Source organism: Capricornis sumatraensis, chromosome 13 (assembly GCF_032405125.1).
Source record: "Capricornis sumatraensis isolate serow.1 chromosome 13, serow.2, whole genome shotgun sequence".
Taxonomy (NCBI): Eukaryota; Metazoa; Chordata; class Mammalia; order Artiodactyla; family Bovidae; genus Capricornis; species Capricornis sumatraensis.
Genome location: NC_091081.1, coordinates 61,725,024 through 61,752,576, shown reverse-complemented (window position 1 = coordinate 61,752,576; position 27,553 = coordinate 61,725,024). Strand labels below are relative to the sequence as shown.

Here is a 27,553-nt window from a genome sequence, read left to right as displayed (position 1 = left end):
GACATTTTTATACTTTGTTATGTATTTGTGACAGGTAATTTTGGGGGGAAAATATCAGTTACATTATCTCATTTATGCATAGTAGATTGAAATAATGAAAAGCAGAACAATAAAAAATTTTGATAATTGGCAGTAATTTAGCAGTTGAGATTCTTCAGAAAACTGTCTGGGCAGCTTTCAAATGCTTGGGTTACTAAGCATGTAATTATTTACTTTCATGAGGCACACATGTTTTTGATGAAAAGTTCAGTTTTATTGATTTTGTGTATTTTAGAACAATACCCACCTCATATACCCAATTTTCAGAAGATTTATACAGTAACATGATTGGGGATGTAATCATATTCCTTACAAGAAAGACATTTCTTTCTTTGTTTAACCTTTCTGTAGCATGATGACAGAGATGATGGTGTGGATTATTGGGCCAAAAGAGGAAGAGGTCGTGGTACTTTTCAACGTGGCAGAGGGCGCTTTAACTTCAAAAAGTCAGGTAGCAGTCCAAAGTGGACTCATGACAAATACCAAGGGGACGGTATTGTTGAAGATGAAGAAGAGACCATGGAAAATAATGAAGAAAAGAAGGACAGACGCAAAGAAGAAAAGGTAGACATTTTCAGCTTGTTAGTGGTTCTGATATGTTCTTTTGTGTGAGTTTCTTGGGCCAATTAGTTATTTGATTTTTAGATACAGTGATTATTTTGAATTATTTCCACTCTTCATATCTTTTCTTTACTCTCTAATCTTTATTTCCTTTCTTTTTTTTTGTTTAGGAATAGGAAATCTGAAGTAAGACTGCAACAGAGAACAGAACTTGCACCCACCATTTTTTTTATATGATTTTTGTTTTCAAATAAGAATGTAAGCATTTTACTTAAATTTTACTGTTTGCAAGTAGTCTAGAGAAATTTTGTTTTGAATCTTCAAATATCTTGAAAAATAGTAGACTGTATGTTGAAAATTGTACTGAAATAAAGTAGAAAATTGTTACGTACCATATTTGTAACTATCAACTTTTAAAAAAATATATACTTTTACTGTTTTTGTTACATGCATTGTAATTCTGCTTTGTCTATAAGATATGGTCAAGTACAGCTCTGTGAAAGTTCTGATTCTCTTCCCTCCCTGTTTGTGTTAATGTTTATTCTGAAGTAAACGTTAGCTCTACATACAAATCCCTGAAGAGGAATTGTCTATAGAGACCACACTAATTATTTTAACTGTATACATCTGTTTAACATTCTCCTTAATTCAAACACACTACATTGTAGGGTGACTAATTTTTGAAGTGTACCATGGAAAAAGTTGTTATTTTGGTAAACTAAACTAATTTAACATCTCATCAAATGTTTAAGATGGAAAAAAGCTTTGCCAATAGCTCAAAAGTACTAGCTGTTAAAAGTTAAATTGAAAAGTATGAAAAAAATTTTTTCTTAAACTGAAAGCAAGCAATGGGCTATAAAAAAACATTTTTAGGAGTCTTTACTATTTGCATTCAAAATTCAGTGTTCTCTGTTTTATTTGAATGTTTGAGTCATGGTCTTAGATATCAGTTCTTTGAGAGAGGAATCTGGTTTGTAATAATACAAACAAAACCCCCATTCCTACTGAACGTCTTGCTTAAAAAAGAAAAACAGAACAAAGCCTGTAATTCTGATATTGGTATGGAAGAGGATTATTCTGCAGAATAACTTGATAACATTGAAAAGATGTGTACCTGACGTCATATCTCACATACTTATTTGAGCTTTTAGACAGCTGAATCACTAGTTCATAGTCTAACTATAACGAATAATAGGCAAACAGAATATACTGCTCGTTAGTAGTATTTTAAGAAACTTGTTTTCCAAATGTCACCAATAAAAAGATTTGACAGGAAGTTTGTCACAGCATTGATCTACCTTGTTTTTTATTTTTTTCAGTATTTCTCTTTCAGTTTGTAAAATGGGTTTTTCTTTTTCTTCCCAAGGGTTCTGTTCTTCAGGAAGATAATCTTTCAAATGTGAATTGCCTTTATGTTTATGATGATATCTCTTAGAAGGAATGAAAATCGGAAATAGTAAAATTTTGAGTGCTAAGTCTGCTCTGTGAGCATAATGTAAAAGTAGTCAAATTTCATTTTGTTAATTCAGCAACTGAATTAGTTGTATTTGTTTGCATTAAAAGATAATGATTGTTGTGTTAGTGTAAACAAGCATTTTAAGTGTATGGCTCGTTCATGCTCACTGATGATTTGGGATGCTTCTGGCACCTTGATTGCAGTCAGAGGCATTTACCTAACAGCTATATGAGGGGAAAAATAGAAAAACAAAACTCAACAAATGTGATGTTCATGGCCCTAAGATCCTTAAGCATTGCATGATTTCTCTTAGTTTGTTTTTCTGAAATTGAGCAGAAAGGAAACACTGTAAAAACAAATATGTTGCATTAATCAGGACATAACTAATATTCTCCTAGTCAGCATAGCACATAATTACATGCTAAAGTAACATGGATTTGATCTCCAACACAGGAAAATTTTCACGGCCATTTTATTTTATACAAATAAATTTAGCTTTTATTTTAACAATTATTATTCGGTTAGATACTGAATCTCTATACATGACTATAAATGTGCAGTTTTGCTTTTCCACATAAGAGAAGTGGAAAGGGGAATTTACTGAGAAATTATTTAATAGGAAGTAGGAATAAAGCTACTTAAATCCTGTCAGCAGGTTACAAGTTCACGTGCATTGCTTTAACCCACATGTACTCATGTTTGGTTACTTGTATTAAAATTGAGGGGAAGAGTATCCTATTAGAATATAGTGGGAAAGGGGATTGTGAAAACACTTCAATAGAAAGCCGTTGCGGCTGTTATCTTTGTTTTAGAGCCAAACATATAAAGAAGCCTGTCTTTAAACCACAATTCAACTCTACACTTCATGACATGTTATAAAAGCTGAATGGTTGCTCTTGGTAAGGATATTTGTTTACAAGTGCCAGAAAATAGTAGCTGTTTGATAACCTGCATTAATAGATTTTCTTTTGCCTAGCGAAGGAAAATAAAAATAACCAAAGGATATTTCTAGAAAGGATTAAGAAAGCTGTTTAAGAAGGCCATGACTCATTCCTTAGCTGTGTACACTTTTCAACATCTTAGAAATTTTAATATAAAAAGCAAAATTTGTTTTTCCTATTGCAGCCTACTTTTGGGAATTACTGTTTTTCCCTTTTGACACAGTTAAAATCAAGTGTTGGGAATTCAATTACAATTTGAGTAAAAATATACCCAATAAGAATGAATGTAGATGGCTAAACGATTCTTACTCAGTGTGATGTATAATGCAACAGGGACCCTTGTAAATTGTCATATGCCAATAAAATGTCATAAGTGGTAATAGCTGTTGTTTGTTTACCTGATTTTGAGACTATGTCTGTGTCTGTGCTATACAGCTAATGTCAGTGGTTTATGTCTAATTTATGTCTAACAGCTCATCTGTTAGTAAAGTTACTAGTATGATGGGGCTTTTGGGGAGATCAGTAAGTATTCTATAAAACTTCAAATTCACATCTATTTTTTTCTTTTTTCGTCTGGAAACATGGGAAATGTTACAGTGGCGATTGTAAGCCATTTGTTAACACAGGAATTCCAGATTCTAGTCTAGCCCTCCTGTTCATGTGTTCATACAGGAACTGCCAGCTATAAATTATGATGGAGACAGCAGCATTACTTCGGTTTCTAAAAATGTAGTAGTTTTTAACTAAAAAGGGTTTTTTTTTTTTTTGTCTTTGTTCACTTGAGTTAGAACTGGTGTAATTCTTAACTTCACTTAACCCTTTTGTAAGTTACTTGAAATATAAAGTGACCATTCTGTAACTTTACAAGAATTTTCACAGAAATTTGTGTGCTAAGGTAACATTTTGATTAATACAAATGTTACTCCTTTCTCTGTATGTTTATTAACTACACTGGATAATTTGAACATGTTTCAGCTAGCTACATAAAAGTATGCCATCTTATTTATTAAGGACTTATTTTCATAAGATAGTTGCTTTTTTTCTTTTTTGACTGCAGCATGAGGGAATCTTAGTTCCCTGACCAGGGATTGAACCTGTGCTCCCTGCAGTGGGGCAGAGGAGCCCTACCCACTGGATGGCCAGGAAATTCTTCTCTTTGACTTTTCAGCTGGAATCTCTGGGATATACTTTGTTCCATGTGGAATGATAGTCCTTTCACATTCAGAACAAGAAGTACAGAGACCTGTCTGAATTTGTAACTTGCTTAAATAGGGAAGGAACATGGAGAAACTAACTTCACCCTCGGATTGTATTTGATTGGTTTCAGTCTCTATAAGTAGTAGATTGTGATAGATACTTTGACAAAATTTTAGAATATTACCTGTTATATAACATCTTGGGTTCTCAAAACATGGTTGAAATCATTATTTATAAATACGAGTATCAAGGGTCTAAATTGTTCAGTTTATTGAGGTAGATGTTAAAAATTTGAAGTCTATGTTAATGAAGTTTAAAGTGAAAATTTTATTTTGAAATCCAGGAATATATAGAAATTACTGTATTCCATTGTTTGACTTGGGAGCTTTAGTAGAGATTGTGTAAATTTATGAACTGGACTCAAGTTTCAGAATCATTCAGTAATGATTAGTGTCAGTTATGCAAATGAATCCAAAGTTGTACATTAAGTGTGCTAGTTCTCTTTATTGTTGTTACCTCCTCACATGTTAGTTTTTTCAAAAATGGATCCCAGTGGTTAAAAAGAACAGGCATTAGGATGGCACTTTCGTGCAACTACTAGGAGAAAAATTTCCAAATAATGTGTCTTAATTATAATGATCTGTGTGTAAGATATTTTTCTGAAGGACGTTTTAGGTGTTTGACAACAGTGAACTGATTTGCAGTGCTTTTAAAGTGCAGAAGATAAGATCATTCTTGAAAGTAGAAAATGCTAAGTGGTTTTAATACTATTCTCCTAAGAATTGGAATCAGATTTTTCCTAGGAATCTCTTAGGGTTGCCCAGCTTCTTGATTGAATAATAACAAGCCCCAAAAGTAGATGATACATGTTTAAAATATGCAACCAACAAAAACCTACTGTATAGCATAGGGAAGAACTGTGCTCAATATTCTGTAATAGCTTAAATAGGAAAAGATTTGTAAAAGATATATATAAAACTGAGCCCACTTGGCTATGTATACCTGAAACTAACACGACATTGTACATCAACTGTAGTCCAATATAAACAACCCCACAAATGCTACCCCATAAAATAAATTGGGGGACAAGCAAAATGATAGTACACCATAAACTTAGGTGAAGAAAGGATGTACATTCACAGTATGAAGTCTGTATTTGACAATGATAACTTCTTGGTAATGTCATAGTAATTGCAAATTCCATGGCTTGTGAAAAGCCACGTAAAATTACCACTCTCACCCTCCAGATGTTGGTTTACTTGGAATCTTACTTAGTCCTTGATTGTGGGAGGCCATAATTTTTCTGGCTTATTTGTACCAGAAAAGGAAAATTTTTGGCTGTGCCACACAGCTTGCAGAGTCTTAGTTCCCTAAGCAGGGATTGAGTCTGGGCCCTGACAATGAAAGCGTCAAATCCTAACCACTGGACACGGGGAATTCTGTAGAAACGTAGTTTCCAGGGTACTCCTGAGGCTGCTATGAGGGAAATGTTAAATGCACTTGGAGTTTTTTTGAAAGCAATTGAATATCACCACCAAATGGAGTCATAAAACAATACTTAATTTAATACGTAATTTAGAGACGTCCTTAGTGGTCCAGTGGTTAAGAATCCGCCTTGCAATTCAGGGACACAGATTTGATACCTAGTTGGGGAACCAAGATTCCACATGCCACAGAGCAACTGAGCCCACGTGCCTAAATGAATCTAGGGCCCACAACTAGAGTGTCCCCTCACCACAATGAAAGATCTTGTATGATGCAACTAATACCTGAGGCAACCAAACAATATTTTAAAAACAATTTCACTGGTTAATGTCAGTATACAGTGATTTTATGTATACATTTGGTGATAACTTCAAAAGTCAACGTGTGGCTCCTTTCACCCCTGTGATAACTGGTAAAGATGCTCATAAACCTCAGTTACTGCAGCAGTCTTCTAATTTGGAAATCTTGACCTTTAAATTTCATCTTTTAATTGCCATCAGTGAAATGTTTTTCAGTTGAAAAAAATTTTTTAACTTAAAATTTCTTTGATTTCTTGTTGCCTAAATCTTAGGATGAACTACAGGAATTTCCTCTGAGCTGTGTGTGTGTGTGTGTTTAATCCTTTGCCTTATCCTACTCCTTGTTCATTTACCTATCTTAAAATCTTACATCTTAGCAAAAAATCAGAAAATTCCTCTTGTCCTCTTTTTCAGGCTGGCAACTCATTCTGCTTATGTGTCATGCTTTGCTAGAATAAACATTTAGCAATTAGTATTATGTGTTGTATAGGACATACATACTATGGACAGGCAATTACCTACTTGGTAGAATGTTAACATTGTACCCTGCCACATTACTTAAGGTAATTACAATAATTGGAGTTCTCCTAATCACCTAAAATTGAGGTTTGTGTCAGAAGACTAATGGGGTTTCTAACTGGGCTGTCACAAGATTAAGTACCTAGCTTTCTAGCCTTTGTTTAAACTAGCCCTCAACCTCCATTTGTTCACTGGGAAAGTATTCTTAACATTGGGTTTAAAGTTGAATCAAAATTTCTTGCTCTTGAGAATATAGTACCTAGTGTGATGATTAACAATACTGTATTATTAATGATTCTGAAAAAATATATCTAGATAATAAAGCCAAAGGTGATAAGCTTTTCCCATTAACCTGCAAGTAGCGGGAGAAGGCGATGGCACCCCACTCCAGTACTCTTGCCTGGAAAATCCCATGAATGGAGAAGCCTGGTGGGCTGCAGTCCATGGGGTCGCGAAGAGTCAGGCACTACTGACTGACTTCCCTTTCACTTTTCACTTTCATGCGTTGGAGAAGGAAATGGCAACCCACTCCAGAATTCTTGCCTGGAGAATCCCAGGGACAGAGGAGCCTGGTGGGCTGCCGTCTATGGGGTCACACAGAGTTGGATATGACTGAAGTGACTTAGCAGCAGGATAGGGACACATCACCAACCTGCCTGGTACTGATTCCTGTGTGAGTAAAAGTAAGAGTTGGGTAGCATTTGACAGGCTGGAAAAGGAGATTCTCAAATGAACCTACTAAAACTGGGGCCTTGTCCTCTCCAGTAGTGAGCACAAGGTACCCACAGTAAGTATGGAGAGACTGGAGCACTTGACCTCAGTGAGCTCTTCAAGTAGACCTGTCAAGACAAGACTCCCTTTTAAGGACAGGACCCCACAGTGAAGAAAGGACTAAAAGGAATTTTAATGAGCAGAGCAGAGAGAGGAGATGAAAAGGGCCTAGATGCAACTGGGAGAGGGGAACACAGCCAGGAAGAGCTTAGAAAGTATGCCACCATATTTTCGAACACCACTAAAAAATGACAGAAAAGGTAGAAAAGATTTACTGAATTCTGCATCATTCTCAAAGTTCAGGACAGTAATTTCACTTAAAGGTAATAGGAAAATAATGTCATATCGCATAAAAGGTTATCAAGATGTGGTATGTATGGCTTTTTCAGTTCAGTCGCTCAGTTGTGTCCGACTCTTTGCGACCCCATGAATCGCAGCACGCCAGGCCTCCCTGTCCATCACCAACTCCCGGAGTTCACTCAGACTCAGCGATTATCGAGTCAGTGATGCCATCCAGCCATCTCATCCTCTGTTGTCCCCTTCTCCTGCCCCCGATCTCTCCCAGCATCAGAGTCTTTTCCAATGAGTCAGCTCTTCGCATGAGGTGGCCAAAGTACTGGAGTTTCAGCTTTAGCATCATTCCTTCCAAGAAATCCCAGGGCTGATCTTCAGAATGGACTGGTTGGATCTCCTTGCAGTCCAAGGGACTCTCAAGAGTCTTCTCCAACATCACAGTTCAAAAGTATCAATTCTTCGACTGTTTTAGTGCACATAAAATGGAGGAAAGATCTCTGAAAAGTTAGAGGAAAGTTGTCAGCAAGGCATTCATGGAAGATGTAGCATTTGACCTGGGCCCATCTTGCACTTGGATCAGTTGAATTCTATTAGTGCAGCCTGAAGGAGGTGTGTTAGTACTACTGCTTTCAAGGGATATTTTGCCTTTTGACCCTATTGTCTGCTGTTTTGATATCAGATTGAAAAGAGGAAGTTATAAGATCATGATGTATTTGCAAAGGCAAAAGGGAAGGATAAGGAAGCTGAAAAAAGTCTAATGTAGGGTCACTGATCCATTTGTGTTCTTTTACATTTGTCCAGCAGCCCTTTCCTGCTCCTTTCATCCTTATCTAGCTTATACTACTGGGCCTGTGACTATAAGCACTATTGTTCTGCCAGTTTCTTAGTGTCAAATCATTCTTGGTGTCTGTTTTCTCTTAGGTATATAGAATTATTTTATTCAACAAACTCTTAATTGAATGCTCATCAAATATACCAGGTATTCCTCTAAAATGATGGAGATACAGCATGGGTCAAGACAGAGTTCCTGTTCTGGAGTTTAGTTTGGCAGTAGGTGGAGCATAAATACTACATGATCTGAGTACTGTAAAGAAAAATAAATCATGGAAAGAGAGTGGAGACATGCTATTTATATGGTGTTCAGCGAAACCTCAGGTCTCCACTAGAATGTAAGTTCCAGGAGGGTAAGGATCTTAGCTGCCTTGCTAATTGCATTCTCGTTGTCAGAATGATTCCTTGCACATAGTAGACATCCAGTGTTAGATGAATGAATACATGCTGTGGACACAGAGAAATTTGTTGAAAAATTCTCCCACTTAAAAATTGTGTTGGTCAGCAGGAGACACAGTTGATCATAAATTATTATGTCACCCTCGTGCATTTCTTGCTGAAATATGAAAAGCAGGAGCTGTAGTTTCTTATGAAGCCCAGTAACTTCAGATCAGAACTCAAAATTGAGATATCAACTGCCAGGACTTCGTAATTGCTTAACCGTTGTCCGCTAGGCCAGGTCAGCATCCCGCTCATATTTGATAGCCTAGATAACCTGGAGAATTTCATGAATACTGCAGATTTCTCGATGACAGTGTTTAGCACCTGCTAGTCCCTTAAACCAAAGAAGGCAATGGCACCTCAATCCAGTACTCTTGCCTGGAAAATCCCATGGACGGAGGAGCCTGGTGGGCTGCAGTCCATGGGGTGGCTGGGAGTCGGACACGACTGAGCGACTTCACTTTCACTTTTCACTTTCATGCATTGGAGAAGGAAATAGCAACCCACTCCAGTGTTCTTGTCTGGAGAATCTCAGGGACGGGGGAGCCTGTTGGGCTGCCGTCTATGGGGTCGCACAGAGTCGGACACGACTGAAGCGACTTAGCAGCAGCAGCAGCAGTTCCTTAAACAGGGCTTTCCTGGTGGCTCAGACGGTAAAGCGTCTGCCTTCAATGCGGGAGACCTGGTTCGACCCCTGGGTCGGGAAGATCCCCTGGAGAAGGAAATGGCAACCCACACCAATACTGGAATTGCCTGGAAAATTCCACGGATGGAGGAGCCTGGTAGGGCACAGTCCATGGGATCGCAAAGAGTCGGACATGACTAAGCAACTTCATTGGTTCACTTATCCCATAAACAACAGATGTTCGCTGAATGGATGAATGATTTAACAATAAATCGCGACACTCCACGACAGGCGTACTTGAGAGAGGGGTCCCACTTCGGGTCTGTATGTAGAGGACGATACACTTTCCCTGCGATGATCTGTACGGGGCACGAACTCGGGATAGTGAGCCTGAGCCAAAGGCCATAAGACTCCACAACTCCAGGCTTCCTAGGCAGGTATTTGACAGCGCTGGGGAAACCTAGAGACACCTTCTGAGCATGCGTCGCCATGTTTGCGCGATCTGCCACGCCTACCCGTTGGCTCTAAGCTTCCATTGGCTGGCCCGCTAAAGGCCCGCCCTCTTGAAGGAAAAGGACATTCAGTGGCTAAATAACCTTCCGTAACCAATCACAAGCAACGACCTAAAGGTTTGTCCAATGACAACGGGCTTCGGTCAAGGCCCGCGGAGTTTAATTTTTGTCCGGCGACGCGGAAGTAGCGATCAGGTCTAAGCCGCAGGTAGAGTGTCGCACTGGAGGAAGGCCGAATCTTCATCCCGGATACCCCGGCTGGGTGAGGACCTTCAGGGCCAATTCCGGGGTCAGTGGAGGTGGTGTTTCCGCCGGTGGCAGGAAAGCCGGGGTGCGAGGGCGGGCACGTGTGGACCTCTAAGCGCTCCTGGACCAGGGCGAGAGCACGCCTGGCCTCGTCTTCTGTGGATTCTGCCGCGAGGTTCTTTAATGACTGTAGCTTGAAGTTCCCGTGGTTGCCGGGAGGCTGGGCTTTGGAGGAAGGTGAGCCAGGCGACTGTGATCACCGAGCGGGAGAGACCCCGAGGCCGCTTGGGGCCAAAGGGAGTGACGTAAGTCGGAGCTAGTCTCGGTCTGTTATTTAGTAGTTGGGTGACTAAGTCACGTCACCTATCTGGGCTGCACAATCCTTATCTTTAGAATGAGCTAGGAGGGATGGGTGGTACTCCGATACGTCAGTAAGGAAGTGTTATCATTCCTTTTGTTTGGTCAAAGTCTCTGGTCGGCCGCCTGCCTGCGCTCAAGGAAGGGCTGAACTCATCCCGGCTTAGTCTCAGCCGGAGCTTTCCGAGGGAGGCGAAGCTTTTGGCTTTCGCTATTGCAACTAACTTGAAGGCTTCCTGCTAAGTTTCCAGTCTATCCTTGATTGATATTTATTAACGAAGTGGTGCGTTGGTAAAGAATCCGCTTGCTGATGTAGATGTGAGTTCGAGCCCTGGGTTGGGAAGATCCCCTGAAGGAGCCTGTGGCAACCCACTCCAGGAATCTTACCTGGGAAATTCCATGGACAGAGGAGCCTGGTGGGCTACAGTCCACGGGATCTCAAAGAGTTGGACACGACTGAACAGCTGAGCACACTAGCACTGCGTCCCTTAAGAGGTTCAAAAAAAAAAAATCTTACGAATTTTTAATACAACTTAACTGATAAACTGAAGGTTTTTTTTGTTTTTGTTTTTTTTAACCAGCCCTTCCCCATTCTCCCATTCCTCTTTGTCTCTCCTCACCTCAAAATAATGCTGGCCAGAGAGATTAGTTTAGTTGATGGTGTAATGTGTAAGGAACGCTTTTTTGTTTGTGTGTGCAGCAGTTATTTATCAAGAGTAATGTTTTATTTTTATCCCCTCAAGGTATCAAGAAACAATGTTTCTTTGAATTTGCTTCTGTATTTGCCTCATCAATGTCGTTCATATTGAGTATCTTAAGAGAAATGCTGGAATATTTTGGTGTTCCCATAAACCAGGTAAATGTTTTTAATGGATTTGAATGGACCTGTTGTATTTGGGGTCTTATTTTGGAAATGATTTATATGTCAACATTCAAGGCAAAATTGTTACTTCTGTATAAGGTGTAACAAAGGCAAGTTTGCAGTAGTGTAGCTTTGATAATTTGAGTTAAAAGAAAAAGAATGTGATTATTAGGAAGCTATTTACTTGAAGGGTCAAAAGCTGATGAAAGATTGAAACCAAGCAAAAGATAGACATGACCCTCATAGATAAAATATTTTAAAAATTCTAGTGGTTTTATTTAAGGTAATTTATTTGAACTGAAACTAACACAACATAGTCAATAAACTATACTACAATATAAAATAAAAAGTTGAAAAAAAATGCTTGACATTTGTTATAGAATGATGAGTTTTGTAGTTCAGCAAATTCAGGAGAGAGGTTGACTTAGGTGTGAGAATCATAAATCAGATTTTGTCTACTTACTGAGTAGCTATGACATCTAAGATCTAAGACAATGTGCAATTGTTCTGTAAGTGATGCAGGGTGGCAGCACATCTTTCTTGTATTCATGATTCTCAAAATATAGTGTGAGATATGAGAAATATATACATACAGCTACAAGAGTACATATAAGACAGACACAAAAATAAAGAGGGGCATACACAAAATGGGCAAATTGTTGCTATTTGGTATGGTGAATTAGAATAGTCAAGGATAAGTAAAGGATTTTGAACAAAAGTAAGTTGAAGAATGATGGAGCCATTAATAAAAAATAGACAGCTCAGTATGAGGAACTACTTTCTTCTAGGGAGATAAGTTAAATCTGTTGGAATATATAAATACAAATATCTTGCAGGTAATTAGATATATGGTTCTGGGTGTAGGAAAGAAAAGAGATTCAGATTTGGCGTTTTCTATATACTTTTGTTATTTGACTTTGATGATAGAGGATGTCCATAATGAAGCATTTTGAATTTCAGAATTGAGGAAGTTAAAAACAACAAAGACCGAGGGATAGTTGAAGATGTGCTTCAGTATTCTTGCCTTGAGAACCCCATGAACAGTATGAAAAGGCAAAATGATAGGATAGTGAAAGAGGAACTCCCCAGGTCAGTAGGTGCCCAATATGCTACTGGAGATCAGTGGAGAAATAACTCCAGAAAGAAGGAAGGGATGGAGCCAAAGCAAAAACAATACCCAGCTGTGGTGATAGAAGCAAGGTCCAATGCTGTAAAGAGCAATATTGCGTAGGAACCTGGAATGTCAGGTCCATGAATCAAGGCAAATTGGAAGTGGTCAAACAGGAGATGGCAAGAGTGAACGTCGACATTCTAGGAATCAGTGAACTAAAATGGACTGGAATGGGTGAATTTAACTCAGATGACCATTATATGTACTACTGTGGGCAGGAATCCCTCAGAAGAAATGGAGTAGCCATCATGGTCAACCAAAGAGTCTGAAATGCAGTACTTGGATGCAATCTCGAAAACGACAGAATGATCTCTGTTCGTATCCAAGGCAAACCATTCAATATCACAGTAATCCAAGTCTATGCCCCAACCAGTAACACTGAAGAAGCTGAAGTTGAATGGTTCAGTGAAGACCTACAAGACCTTTTAGAACTAACACCCCAAAAAATATGTCCTTTTCATTATAGGGGACTGGAATGCAAAAGTAGGAAGTCAAGAAACACTTGGGGTAACAGGCAAATTTGGCCTTGGAATACAGAATGAAGCAGGGCAAAGGCTAATAGAGTTTTGCCAAGAGAACACACTGGTCATAGCAAACACCCTCTTCCAGCAACACAAGAGAAGACTCTACATGTGGACATCACCAGATGGTCAACACTGAAATCAGATTGATTATATTCTTTGCAGCCAAAGATGGAGAAGCTCTATAGTCAGCAAAAACAAGACTGGGAGTTGACTGTGGCTCAGATCATGAACCCTTATTGCCAAATTCAGACTTAAATTGAAGAAAGTAGGGAAAACCACTAGACCATTCAGGTATGACCTAAATCAAATCCCTTATGGTTATACAGTGGAAGTGAGAAATAGATTTAAGGAGAGAAATAGATCTGATAGATTGAGTGCCTGATGAACTGTGGACGGAGGTTCGTGACATTGTACAGGAGACAGGGATCAAGACCATCCCCATGGAAACAAAATGCAAAAAAGCAAAATGGCTGTCTGAGGAGGCCTTACAAGTAGCTGTGAAAAGAAGAGAAGCAAAAAGCAAAGGAGAAAAGGAATGATATAAGCATCTGAATGCAGAGTTCCAAAGAATAGCAACAAGAAATAAGAAAGCCTTCCTCAGCTATCATTGCAAAGAAATAGAGGAAAACAACAGAATGGGAAAGACTAGAGATCTCTTCAGGAAATTAAAGATACCAAGGGAACATTTCATGCAAAGATGAGCTTGATAATGGGCAGAAATGGTATGGACCTAACAGAAGCAGAAGATATTAAGAAGAGGTGACAAGAATACACAGAAGAACTGTACAAAAAAGATCTTCACGACCAAGATAATCATGATGGTGTGATCACTCACCTAGAGCCAGACATCCTGGAATGTGAAGTCAAGTGGGCCTTGGAAAGCATCACTATAAACAAAGCTGGTGGAGGTGATGGAATTCCAGTGGAGCTGTTTCAAAGCCTGAAAGATGATGCTGTGAAAGTGCTGCACTCAATATGCCAGCAAATTTGGAAAACTCAGCAGTGGCCACAGGACTGGAAAAGGTCAGTTTTCATTCCAATTCCAAAGAAAGACAATGCCAAAAATGCTCAAAGTACCGCACAATTGCACTCATCTCACACAATAGTAAAGTAACATTCAAAATTCTCCAAGCCAGGCTTCAGCAATATGTGAACTGTGAACTTCTATATGTTCAAGCTGGTTTTAGAAAAGGCAGAGGAACCAGAGATCAAATTGCCAACATCTGCTGGATCATGGAAAAAGCAAGAGAGTTCTAGAAAAACATCTATTTCTGCTTTATTGACTATGCCAAAGCCTTTGACTGTGTGAATCACAATAAACTGTGGAAAATTCTGAAAGAGATGGGAATACCAGACCACCTAACCTGCCTCTTGAGAAATCTGTATGCAGGTCAGGAAGCAACAGTTCGAACTGGACATGGAATAACAGACTGGTTCCAAATAGGAAAAGGAGTACGTCAAGGCTGTATATTGTCAACCTTCTTATTTAACTTCTATGCAGAGTACATGAGAAATGCTGGGCTGGAGGAAGCACAAGCTGGAATCAGGATTGCCGGGAGAAATATCAGTAACCTCAGATATGCGGATGACACCAGCCTTATGGCAGAAGATGAAGAACTAAAGAGCCTCTTGATGAAAGTGAAAGAGGAGAGTGTAAAAGTTGGCTTAAAGCTCAACATTCAGAAAACGAAGATCATGGCATCTGGTCCCATCACTTCATGGCAAAAAGATGGGGAAACAGTGGCTGACTTTATTTTTCTGGGCTCCCAAATCACCACAGATGGTGATTGCAGCCATGAAATTAAAAGACGCTTACTCCTTGGAAGGAAAGTTATGACCAACCTAGACAGGATATTGAAAAGCAGAGACATTTACTTTGTCAACAAAGGTCCGTCTAGTCAAGGCTATGGGTTTTCCGTTGGTCATGTGTGGATGTGAGAGTTGGACTATAAGGAAAGCTGAGTGCCAAAGAATCGATGCTTTTGAACTGTGGTGTTGGAGAAGACGCTTGAGAGTCCCTTGGACTGCAAGGAGACCCAACCAGTTCATCCTAAAGGAAATCAGTCTTGAGTGTTCACTGGGAGGACTGATGTTGAAGCTGAAACTCCAATACTTTGGGCACCTGATGCGAAGAGCTGACTCATTTGAAAAGACCCTGATGCTGGGAAAGATTGAGGGCAGGAGAAGAAGGGGACAACAGAGGATGAGATGGTTGGATGGCATCACTGGCACAATGGACATGGGTTTGGGTGGACTCCAGGAGTTGGTGATGGACAGGGAGGCCTGGCAGTCGCAAAGAGTTGGACATGACTGAGTGGCTGAAATGAACTGAACATATCACTGAAACAACTGGAAAATCTCTACTTAGTAGGAAAGTCAGTGAAGTCAGTAGGAGGGTGCCAGAGCAGAAATAGAAGAGGGAGGTGAAATCATAAGAGTGGTGAAGATGGTTAGTGGCAATAAGGAATGAGAGAGAAGGACAGAAGTTTGGCAGAACGGGAATTGTAGAGCAAGACATTCACATTATCCTGGAGTTACGTGACTGTGTGTGACAATAGTGGCCCTCACTGTAGTGGAGCCTCTAGGCCTGTGGTTCTTAGCAAGGGTGCACCTGTGAGTGATCTGCCGAGCCACAGAGATAATTATGTTAATTAAGTCGGGCTTCTGTACCACAGGCTGTGCTGATCAGTGTGGATGTCACTTTAAAATACTTGAAATGTCTAAGTTGAGATCTGTTATAGGTATAAAATATACAATGGATTTTGAAGATTCAGTCTGAAAAAAGAATGTATTATAAAATAATGGCATTGTTTTTAAAAAATATTAATTTCACATTGACATAATATGCACATATGAATTAAATACATTAAGGAAATTAATTTCACTTGTTTCTTTCTAGTCTTCAAATGTAGCTACTAGAAAGTTGTATAAGCTGTTGGTATGTTTTGAATATTATCCAGTTGTTGGTTGCAGATGTTTTCCTCCATTCTGTAGGTTGTCTTTTTGTTTTGTTTACGGTTTTCATGTGGTGCAAAAGCTTCTGAGTTTGATTAGATCCCGTTTGTTTTTGCTTTTATTTCTTTTGCCTTAGGAGACCAATCTGAGAAAATATTGCTAGAATTTATGTCAGAGTATTTTGCCTATGTTGTGTTCTGAGAGTTTTATGGTATCATATCTTATGTTTAGGTCTTTAAATCATTTTGAGTTTATTGTTATGCGTGTTGTGAGGGAGTGTTCTAATTTCATTGATTTGCATGTAGCTGTGCATCTTTCCAGCACCACTTGCTGAAGAGACTGTCTTTTCTCCATTGTATATTCTTGCCTCCTATATCATAGATTAATTGATCGTGCATGGGTGGGTTTATTTCTGGGCTCTCTGTTCTATTCTTTTGATCTACATGTCTGTTTTTGTGCCAATACTACATAAGTAAGAGTGAAAAAGTTGGCTTAAAGCTCAACATTCAGAAAACGAAGATCATGGCATCCGGTCCCATCACTTCATGGGAAATAGATGGGGAAACAGTGGAAACAGTGTCAGACTTTATTTTTTTGGGCTCCAAAATCACCGCAGATGGTGACTGCAGCCATGAAATTAAAAGACGCTTACTCCTTGGAAGAAAAGTTATGACCAAACTAGATAGCATATTCAAAGGCAGAGACATTACTTTGCTGACTAAGGTCTGTCTAGTCAAGGCTATGGTTTTTCCTGTGGTCATGTATGGATGTGAGAGTTGGACTGTGAAGAAGGCTGAGCGCCGAAGAATTGATGCTTTTGAACTGTGGTGTTGGAGAAGACTCTTGAGAGTCCCTTGGACTGCAAGGAGATCCAACCAGTCCATTCTGAAGGAGATCAACCCTGGGATTTCTTTGGAGGGAATGATGCTAAAGCTGAAACTCCAGTACTTTGGCCACCTCATGCGAAGAGTTGACTCATTGGAAAAGACTCTGATGCTGGGAAGGATTGGGGGCAGTAGGAGAAAGGGATGACCGAGGATGAGATGGCTGGATGGCATCACAGACTCGATGGACATGAGTCTGAGTGAACTCTGGGAGTTGGTGATGAACAGGGAGGCCTGGCGTGCTGTGATTCATGGGGTTGCAAAGAGTCGGACACGACTGAGCGACTGAACTGAACTGAACTGAAAGCATTCTTAAATTGTTTAGAGCATGATTCATTTATTCACCCCTTTAAAGGAAATTACATGAGTATACTCTGTATTACTTCATTGCTTGAGAAATTGACATTGTCAGTTTTTAATAAAGTTCCCCAGGGTATTTGGTCATTACCAGAAATAAAAGGAAATGAATTTGTGGTGCTTTCTCAAAAGATCTTCTTCCTGGAATATGCTTATGTTAACTGCCTGCCTCAGCTGCACTCCCCTGTACCCCCACCTTTTAAAAAATACATGTGAATAGTTTGATTCTTTGAAGAAAATAATTTAAAAGCATGCAATGCTATATTTTTTTTTAAAAATAAATGCTATTCTATCTTTAACATTTGTTCTTTTCATAAACAATATAAACATGCTCAACAGAGCACTACTTTTTAAATAATGATTTATGTTTAAATAGGTTTTACGCATTTGGGAAAATAAAGACTATGGATCAGCTCGGAGTATTGTTCGTATCATTGGGAAACTTCTTCCTTTAGAACCTTGTCCCAGGCCTAATTTTGAGGTAAGTCAGTCAACGTGTATTATTTAAGTACCATGTATAAAAATTTCTATAGGGAAATAGGGACATAGACAGGAATAGAAGAAGAAATGTTTCCTGCAAACCAAAAACCTGTAGCTTATCTTGGAAACAAGTCATTTCATCTGTGTTTTTGTCTTTATTACTTTAATTATATCCAAAGATTGGCAGATGTGAAGAAACCCCTGAGTCGTTTCTTTGATTCTTTTAGTCTGTGTTTTATGTTGGATGACATTCCTAGGGGAGAGAATAGTGCTGTATGCATAGACTTTAGAACTGTGTTTTCCTAAGCCTTTTTTCTTGCTAACAGGTGTATGTTTTCCTCTTGCATATCCTTTCTCCTTTTCACACTTGTGTAAGTGGTTTCCACAGGCATATGTCTCCCCGTGACTGCTTGCAGAGCTCTGACTTTCTTTTCCCTTTTTCCCTTTAGCTGGTTCCGCTCTTGAACTCTGTGGACCCGGCTAACTGTGGCTCTGTAGTTCCGTCTTTTGCTGACGTTTGGTGTGTGGCAAATGATGAAGAAGCCAGTTATCTCAGATTTCGGTAATTTTTCTACGTATCTTGAAAAAGTGGGGTGTGGGCTACAATCTGAATTCTTGCCCGTGTTGAAGTGTGTTCAGACTAAGTGAGGCTTTTCATTTATTTTGTCTAGCTCTGTAGTACACTTGGAGAAGGCAGTGGCACCCCACTTCAGTACTCTTGCCTGGAAAATCCCATGGATGGAGGGGCCTGGTTGGCTGCAGTCCATGGGGTCACAAAGAGTCGGACACGACTGAGCGACTTCACTTTGACTTTTCACTTTCATGCATTGGAGAAGGAAATGGCAACCCACACCAGTGTTCTTGCCTAGAGAATCCCAGGGTTAGGGGAGCCTGATGGGCTGCTGTCTATGGGGTCGGACACGACTGAAGCGACTTAGCAGCAGCAGTAGTACACTGAGTCCTACTAATGTCTTCATGATAAGGATGACTGGTGTTTTTTTTTTCATTTTTGGCTTTTCTTAACGCATGTTTAAACCTAACCCTAGCCTACGAAGGAATGATATTAAAAGGGTTTGAAGATCACTGCATTCATTTTTAGGAGAAAGCTCTTTCCTGTATACTAAATACTGGATCTATTTTTCTTTTAAATTACTTAGTTCTGGCTATTCTAGGTCTTTGTTGCTTTCTGTGGGCTTTCTCTAGTGGTCAAGAGTGGGGCCTCCTCTCAAGTTGTAGTGCAGGGGCTTCTAACTGTGGTAGCCTCTTGTTGTAGAGTGTGGGCTCGGTAGATTGCATCTTGTGGGCTCTGGAGCACAGGCTCCGCAGTTGTGGTGCACAGTCCACTTTGCCCCTCGGCAAGGGGAATCTTCCTGACCAGGGATCAAACTCGTGTTCCCTGCATTCGCAGGTGAATTCTTAACCACTGGACCACCAGGGACGTCCAAAATTAGATCTATTTTGTTTTATATATTTAACCAAAATTTATACAGTGTTTACTGTATACTAGGCAATGATGTTAAATATATTTCATCATTTGGATGTTTTACTGGTTGGGAATACTAACTTAGGTGTTGGTGTATTCAGATACAGGCAATACCTGTACCTGTTAGTACAATAAAGGTCAATTATTCAAAATTTCTGCTTAAATTTATTCTATGTAAAGCTGGTTTATAAATTTTCAAAAAAAATTAGAGTACTTACCCCAGTATAACATGGAATCCTTTCAAGCCTTATATTCCAAATATGTAGAATTTCTAAATAAATTATTTCTAAATAAATCCATTTGTATGGTTTGATATTAACAGAACAGTTATAGGATAATTATTTCTGGTTTACAGTTTGAAAGCAAGATGTGTCCCTTTATTCACTGATTACTTTTGGTCACCTGCTAAAGGCAACATTCTGTTCTGGGTATTGAGGATACAAAGTTGTGTAAGATACTGTTTGTCCTCAGTGAGTCTACAGATAGTTATAGAGTAAAGAGAGCTATTCTGATTTTGTTTTGGTGTTTTTGTTCTTTGACTGAAAGAAATTATTTCTCTTAGAAAAATTTCCTTCCCCCATCTATCTGTTTTTTCCTTCATTCCACCCATAGAAATAGTACATGGAAAAATGAAGAAGAGGAGAAAATTGCATCTTTTCATCCTTTGCAACTAGTTGAAGGTCCATTGACACCTGCTGTAAGGCATAACAAACCAAGAAAAAATGATTGGCCTGAAAGTGAAACTGCAATTAAAAAGATAGCTGCCCTTGAAGATGAGCTAGCTTTTCTTCGCTCTCAGATTGCTGCAATTGTGGGACGGCAAGAACTGGGAAACAGTACAAAAGCTGGTAAGTAACACTGGGTTTTTGTTTTGGTTGGATGATACTCCTCTAGTATTTTAAGTCAGCGCAGTTCTAAGTAAGAAAAGAATGTTTGCTGCTGACGTATCCTCTGAATGACATGGAATATGAAAGGATGTTGCATGTGTGTATGCGTGTATGTGTGTATATATATATATATATATATATATTACTGCTGATGTTTATTAAGAATATGCATTTGTAGTGACCAGAATGGCTTTGGTTTAAAGAAGAGCTAGCTATGCTGCCAAAGATTGTAGTTTTATATTTAAAAGCCTATTTTCTAAGTACAGTTGTCCCTCAGCATTTTGGTTCTAGGACCCCTGTGGCCACCAAAATCCAAGGCTACTTACGTCCCTTATATAAGATGGCATATTTATATATAACCTGTCACATCCTCCATCTTCCTGTATACTTTAAATCATCTCTCATTACTTATAATACCTAATAAAATGCAAATCATTGTAAATACAATGGAATTGCTATGTAAACGGTTGTTAGTGTGTGGCAGATCAAGTTTGACTTTTTGAAACTATCCTGGAATTTTTTTTTAATTATCATATTATTTTATTTATTTAATATAAATTTATTTTAATTGGAGGCTAATTACTTTACAATATTGTATTGGTTTTGCCATACATCAACATGAATCCGCCACGGGTGTACACGTGTTCCCCATCCTGAACCCCCCTCCCACCTCCCTCCCCATACCATCCCTCTGGGTCGTCCCAGTGCACCAGCCCCGAGCATCCTGTATCATGTGTCGAACCTGGACTGGCGTTTCGTTTCACATATGATATTTAAAAAAAAGATATTTTCAATTGGCAGTTTTTTGAATCTGCAGATGTAGAGGATATGGGTGAGGATATGGATGGACGACTATAAGCTTTACTGAGTCTTTAGAAAATCGTTAGAAATTTAAGCAGAGGGATGCATTAATTTGAGAGAAGAGTATAGGTTTGAGGTTCATATATTTGCTGTTTGAAGTTATTGCTGCTATGCTTCCATCAAATGTAGGTGAATACTGTTTTCTAGATGATTCAAATTTTTAGAGATGTGACTTGCTTTAAATAAAATATACAAACACATGGTATCTGTATGTATGTAGAAACACCTATATGAACACATATATGATTTGTTTATAACCCATATTTATATATTTACAATTTATATGAAATATTATATAGTATATGTTACTATAGAATAAAAAATGAGATTATATATACACTTTTTAAAAAGTAGTCATGTTACGTATGATTTTAGGAGCAAATCTATTGTAAAAAATTTAAGTATTTGGTATCCATCTTAGGCTCTTGCCTAGAAAATATGTGTCTAGGTGTTTCTACAGTGTCATCATAGAGTGAATATATCAGTTCATGTGTTTCTAGCCACAAGCTGTTGATCATGTTTTAGCTTTTGTAAACTGAGGATGAAATTTAGATTGTAACTGAAAATCTTTTTTATTTTCTCTTTAAAATACATCCTCTCCCTTCCCCCTACACAGAGAATCCTAATTGGATTAAAAAGAAATTTACTACTTGCTTGACTCTTCCAAAAATTACTAAGCAGATGGGGTTGATTCTCCTTGGCCACCGTGTCATTTGTTTTGATAGCATTACAGAAATTGTTCCTATTTTGATTCTAATTAGTGTTACATGTTATATCAGAGACAGTTCTGTATGATTTTTCAACAGACTAAATTTTCTCTAGGTTTCCTGGACTTGAATGACAGGCCTAGTGGTTTTGGACAAAAGCCATCATCAGGGGCTACTCAACTCAATGTCAAACAAGATTCGTTTTCAAGTTCAGTGCTTTCCTCTCCTCCTCCTCCACCACCGCCGCCTCAGATTTCTTCTGTACAGCCTCCATGTTCTCCTCTCTTGAAAACAGCATCTAATAATATTTGTGCATCAGATAATTCAATAACTGAAGTGAAAAAACAGCACCCAGATGCTAGGAACACCAATTATAGTCATCATTCAAAAAACCAGAAAAATGAAGCTGTTCCAAACATGTTGGATGTTCTAAAGGATATGAATAAGGTTAAACTACGTGCTATTGAAAGGTATGTTGTCATAATTTGCAAAATGAACCAAAATTTTATCAGTGGTGTTTAAATAAATTATTTTATCAAAGTAAACCTATATAAGGGCTTCCCTCAGAGGTTAAAGTATCTGCCTGCATTGCGGGGGACCTGGGTTTGATCCCTGGGTCAGGAAGATCTCCTGGAGAAGGAAATGGCACCCCACTCCAGTATTCTTGCCTGGAGAATCCCATGGATGGAGGAGCCTGGTGGGCTACAGTCCACGGGGTCGCAAAGAGTCGGACACGACTGAGCAAGTTCACTTTCACTTTCACTTTCAAACATATATGTCTTCTCTTTGATTCTTCTTCACCCCAAACAGTGCTCCTAGAGAGAATCATTTTCAAATTTTTGTGACTCTTCTAGTGTCTTACCTTAATACTTTTGAAACAACATTATACTTTTGCTATTTTTTGATATTTTAGTTATATTTACTGGAATTGTTAAAAATCTGAAATACATTCTCTTAGACAGTCTACCTCCTAACACACATGCACACATACACTTCTTATCACATCTTCCCATTATGGTTAAGTCACAGTCTTAAATCCATGTTCAGAATTTATATCCTTATTATAATAAACATTCACAGGAAAGCTATTTCATATACTACAATTACATTTTATTTGTTAACTAATTTTATATTTTATAGCAGTTAACTATTACCTCTTTGAATCCCCCCCAAACCCCTGGAAATCCCCTCTTGGAGCCCTCTGCCCTTCCCTAATCTTACTTGTTGCTCTAAACCCGCTGCATTGTTATCCTAAGGGTTTCCTTTGTCATCATAGGCATTCTGTTTGTCCAGTGTTGCATCATCCATGTCCTGGGTGTTCCATCTTCTGTAGCTTCCTGAGGAATGAATAAAAGCTAAGTTATTTTAAGACCTTGCATATCTGAAACTTTAAAAAAAATTTCTCACACTTGCTAGTTTGGTTGATATATAATTGGCAGAAAATCGTTTTTCCTCAGAATTTTGAAGACATTATTTCATTGGTTTCTAGCTGTCAGTGTTCCTGTTGCAAGGTTAATGTCATTTTAATTCCTGATACTACGTATGAACCCTGTTTCCCTTATTCTTGAAGCATTTGAGATCCTGATATTCTCAAAATTCATGATGATGAGCCCTGGAGTGTTCTTTTAAAATTTCTCATGCTGATCACTTATGGACTCAATCAGTTGTCCTTTATTTTTGAAGATTTCTTATAATATTTTTCTGATACGTCTCCTATTTTTTCCGTCTTTTCTTAAAGCTCCTATTAGAAATTCGAATGCCAGAGTTATTTGTCTTATCTTCATATCTTTCCCCTACTGATTTCTTTCTCTTTGCTTTTTTATTGTACTTAAAAAAAAAATCCTTTTCAATTCTTCTATGTGTTTTTCCTGTTATCAGTTTTTGAGGGGGGAGGCCACACTCAAATCTATGTACCCTCAATGGTCCCCACTGCCACCTTTCATTTTAAGCCACCATTTTATAAAATTTGGACTTTGGCAGTGACCTCTTAACTGGTCAGTCTCTTTTCATTCTTGCCTGCTTGTCTGTTCTCCGTATGTGAATCATAACCAGAGTGATCTTTAAAAACAGAAGTCAGATCATGCCATTCCCCTGCTGAAAATCCTTTAGTGGTTTTCGCTGTGCTTAGAATGAAACCTTGACCCCTTGCTGTGGCCTGGATTCAGCCCTCGTGCCTCTGACGCCCCATCCTGCTTCCCATCTTACTTCACTGCGCTCCAGTTGCACCTGTTTTCCCTTTCTAACAGATGCCAGCCTCCTTTCTGATGCATCCATTGGATGTTAACAATAAAACTGACTGCTTGTCGTTTTCTTAAGAAGAATGCCGAATCCTTTAAGAGACTTATCCCCTCAGCATCTCATCGAAAGCGCTTTATCCTAGCCACTATCACACTTCCCTCTTTTATTTATTTTTTATTTTAAAAAATACATATTTGGCTGTGCTGAGTCTTAGTTGCAGCATGCAAACTCTTAGTTGTGGCAGTGGGATCTAGTTCCCTGACTGGAGCTCAAACCTGGGGCCCCTACATTGGCAGTGGGGAGTCTTAGCTACTGGACCGCCAGGAAAGTCCCTCCCGCTTTTATTTTATTAACAGCACTAATTGCTGCCCCAAATATTCTTGCTTACTTGTTCACTGATGAACTCCTGCCGCTAGAGTGTTCACGGGAGCAGGATTACCTCTTTACCCCCAAAATGTAAAAATGGAGCCTGGCAAAATAGTCAGCATTAAGACTGAGTGAGTGAACAAAGAGCCTGATGTTTTTCTTTTCATGAACTCCATAGTCCTTTTAAAAGTTATTAAATTTTTCTTTAAACTTTTCTACCCACTGGAGAATTAGAAAATGAAAAAACAAAGATGATATTTGATAAATCACAGGTTATAATGGATTGTGGTAGAGCCCCATATGGTTTCTCAGCTTTCTGATTCCTAATCCATTGCACCCTTATATTTGTTATCCTAAGCCAAAACATTCCAATCTTTTGAAGATGAAGTAGATTATGATATATTATGCTTCTCTTTCTGCCATATAATGCTTATATTTTTGCTAAGCTTGTCAAAGCTTATGTGCTCAGTTGCTTCAGTTGTGTCCAACTGTTTGTGACCCCATGGACTGGGACCTGCTGGTCTCCTCTGTCCACAAGATTCTCCAGAATTCAATCAGAGTGGGTTGCCATGCCCTCCCCAGGGAGTCTTCCTGACCCAGGGATCCAATCTGTGTCTCTCACATCTCCTGCACAGGCAGGCGGGTTCTTTACCACTAGTGCCACCTGGGAAGCTCTTCAATAAGGAACTTAATACACAAAGTTTTAAGTTATTCCATTTTTTTAAAGGTCCCCTGGAGGCAGACCTATTCATAAAAGGAAAAAAGAAGACTCACCTTGGGATCCAGTGTCTCTAATATCCCATGCACTTAGGCAGAAATTTGCATTCCAAGAAGAAGATTCCTTTGAGAAAGAAGATAATTGTTGGGGGTCTTCTCCATTTTCTAGTCCAGAAACTTCAAGGGTGCACTTATAATGTAAGGTTAAATTTTCGGTTTTTCTCATGCATACTGTTCATGATGTATCTTTACCTTCAAATTCTCTTGAAGTAATTATGTGGACTGGACCATAAAATTGTTGATACTGTGTGCTGCTAATGTTCTGGTTGTTTGTACTGACTTTCACTTCCATGCTCATTTTAGCTTTTAGCATACTATGACATTTTTTGAGATAAAACATTTGATTTGAAAAATACTTGTGCATAAGTTTGTAATGGTTTATTCTGGATACGTGCTAACTTGACATTGCTGTCTGTCACTGTTGCCGCCCAGTATGAGCTGGGCGTCTAACTTTGAGAGGACCAGAGAGGAATGATGTAATAGATTCAACCTAACCATATTTAAATGTGAATACTCCCAGTATTTTTCCTCGTCACATGAAAAGACTGGATTATCTAGATAAATAGAATATTTATAATTGTGCTTAACAAAGCAAGTGAGGTCATAATTACCTTCGATGACCATGCTCCCTGGACACTTAAAAAAATTCACAATGTATTTCAACTCTTAGCCCTGAAGATTGCTCCTTATTTGAAGCCTCTTTGCTTTACTTCAGATATAATCCTAATTTGGGGGGTGGTTTCCCATCTTACAGTTTAGTTGAGGAAGTAAAGAAGATTAAGCCATGGGAACAAGGGGAGAGTGAAAGAGGGACAGAGTCTAAAGTCCGGTGGGTGGCACTGGAGTGGCAAAGGAGGAGGGGTGGAAGCTAAAAAGCAGATGACAACTCACAGAGCACAGCAGAGCAGAGGAGAACTGTTCTACTCTGTCAGTTCCGGCAGAACTGAGGTCTCACTTTCTGTGACCCCAGCCCTGAGCACTCGGCGTGACACATAGCCCGCTCTCAAACAACTACTTACTGTTGAATGAATTAAGCCTGATAGGGTCATTTGGTGCTTGTGTTGCTATTCTGTTTTTTTACATCAGAATAATGTATTACACATTTGCTTTGTTTCAGTTTGGACACCGTATCTCAAATCAGAAGTATGTTGAATTAAAGGAAGAGCCAATAAACCCAGCAGGTGTAGACCAAGCCGTGAGCACCAGGGGCCGTGTCTACACCTGGAAGGCAGGACTGCAGAAGGATGCCTACATGCCTCTCCCTGCCTGCGAAAGGATCGCATCTCCTGTCAATGAATCTAAATGCAGTCCATATAATGGGGTATGTTAGTGCAGAGGTCTGAAGGATCTTGACCTGTGTCTGGTCTTATAAGATCCACCAGTTAACGGGCCACTGATGATAGTCAGGTGCATGGATCTTTTTCATTTTTTCCCACATATGTTAAGTTTATTAAAGCTGAATAAATATTTTGAATGATTTTCCTAAGAGCTAAATCGTAAGCAATTTAATGTTTCTCATTTGAGAAAGGTAAGATCTCATTATAAGGTAACAGAAACCATTTAGTGGATTAAGAAAGTAATATAAACTAAGTCTATATTGTACTACCCAGCCGATGATAGTACATTTGGGTTTTTTTTAATTTCTTAAATCAGTTATGACTTGCTTATTTAAGAGTCTTTCGGTCTTTTAAAGATTGGTAGTGATATGGTTTACCTGGCCTCCAGCAACTTGGAGATTTTCAAAGAATATAAAATTATAATTTTTTTCACTAAGAGAGTCATACTGTGAATCATAGATTGAACCCCATAAAACACTTGAGGTGATAAAGAATTATTCTTAGAAGCTGATTTTGACTATTAAATGCTCGATTGTAGAAGTATTTAAAGAATCTTCTTGATAAGTTTTGCCCTCACTTGCTATGTAAATATGTACACCTATCATTTTATTTCCTTTGTTCTTTATTATGCTCTGTTCCTTTGTAAATAAATACACCTTTTTGAACTTGTTTGTGTTTTATAGCGCTTCACATTCATGTTTTCTTCTCACTACATTTAAGAAGTCTAAACTTTTGGGGGGAAAGAGAATTGTGTAGTTAGTTTCTTGGTCAATATGATGAAACACGTAAGTTTGGAATAGGTGTTTTTTTCTCTGCCATTACACTAATGTGTGTGGGAATTTCCATGTTTCCCTAGAAATGGAGCTTAGGTTCCATTTGGATGGACTCAGCACCCACCCATTTTGGAAGCTCTCTCCTTTTGAAAAAGCCCGTTTGCTTACCGTTTTCATGTCATGGTGTCGAGAATTGGCTGCCTGGTTATCTCCATGTCCAGCCCCTTTCACCCAGCACCTTCTAGTTAGGCCTGGCTATGCCGCATTCATCTTATGACCACGAGGGATAGGCTTTGAATCAGAGAAATGTGATTCAA

The 27,553-nt window shown here is 38.8% G+C and overlaps 2 protein-coding genes across 4 annotated transcripts in view; both read left to right on the top strand.

Annotated features, from left to right (window-relative positions):
• BCLAF1 (BCL2 associated transcription factor 1) overlaps positions 1 to 3,341 on the top strand; it is a 31,117-nt gene extending 27,776 nt beyond the window's left edge. For 2 of the 3 annotated variants that reach the window (XM_068984867.1, XM_068984866.1), the window contains 2 exons: positions 391 to 603; positions 771 to 3,341. In XM_068984867.1, the coding sequence (XP_068840968.1) occupies positions 391 to 603; positions 771 to 776 (219 nt within the window). In that variant the 3' untranslated portion in view covers positions 777 to 3,341. The remainder of the gene's footprint in view (positions 1 to 390; positions 604 to 770) is intronic. The other variant, XR_011145819.1, reaches the window with a different exon arrangement.
• Positions 3,342 to 11,367: 8,026 nt separating this feature from the next.
• Positions 11,368 to 26,966, top strand: MTFR2 (mitochondrial fission regulator 2). Its single transcript, XM_068985465.1, has 7 exons — positions 11,368 to 11,430; positions 17,704 to 17,808; positions 18,257 to 18,369; positions 19,903 to 20,138; positions 21,861 to 22,215; positions 25,077 to 25,264; positions 26,244 to 26,966. The coding sequence occupies exons 1-6, from the start codon at positions 11,368 to 11,370 to the stop codon at positions 25,261 to 25,263; spliced, it is 1,059 nt and encodes a 352-aa protein (XP_068841566.1). The 3' UTR covers position 25,264; positions 26,244 to 26,966.
• The last annotated feature ends 587 nt before the right edge of the window (positions 26,967 to 27,553 follow it).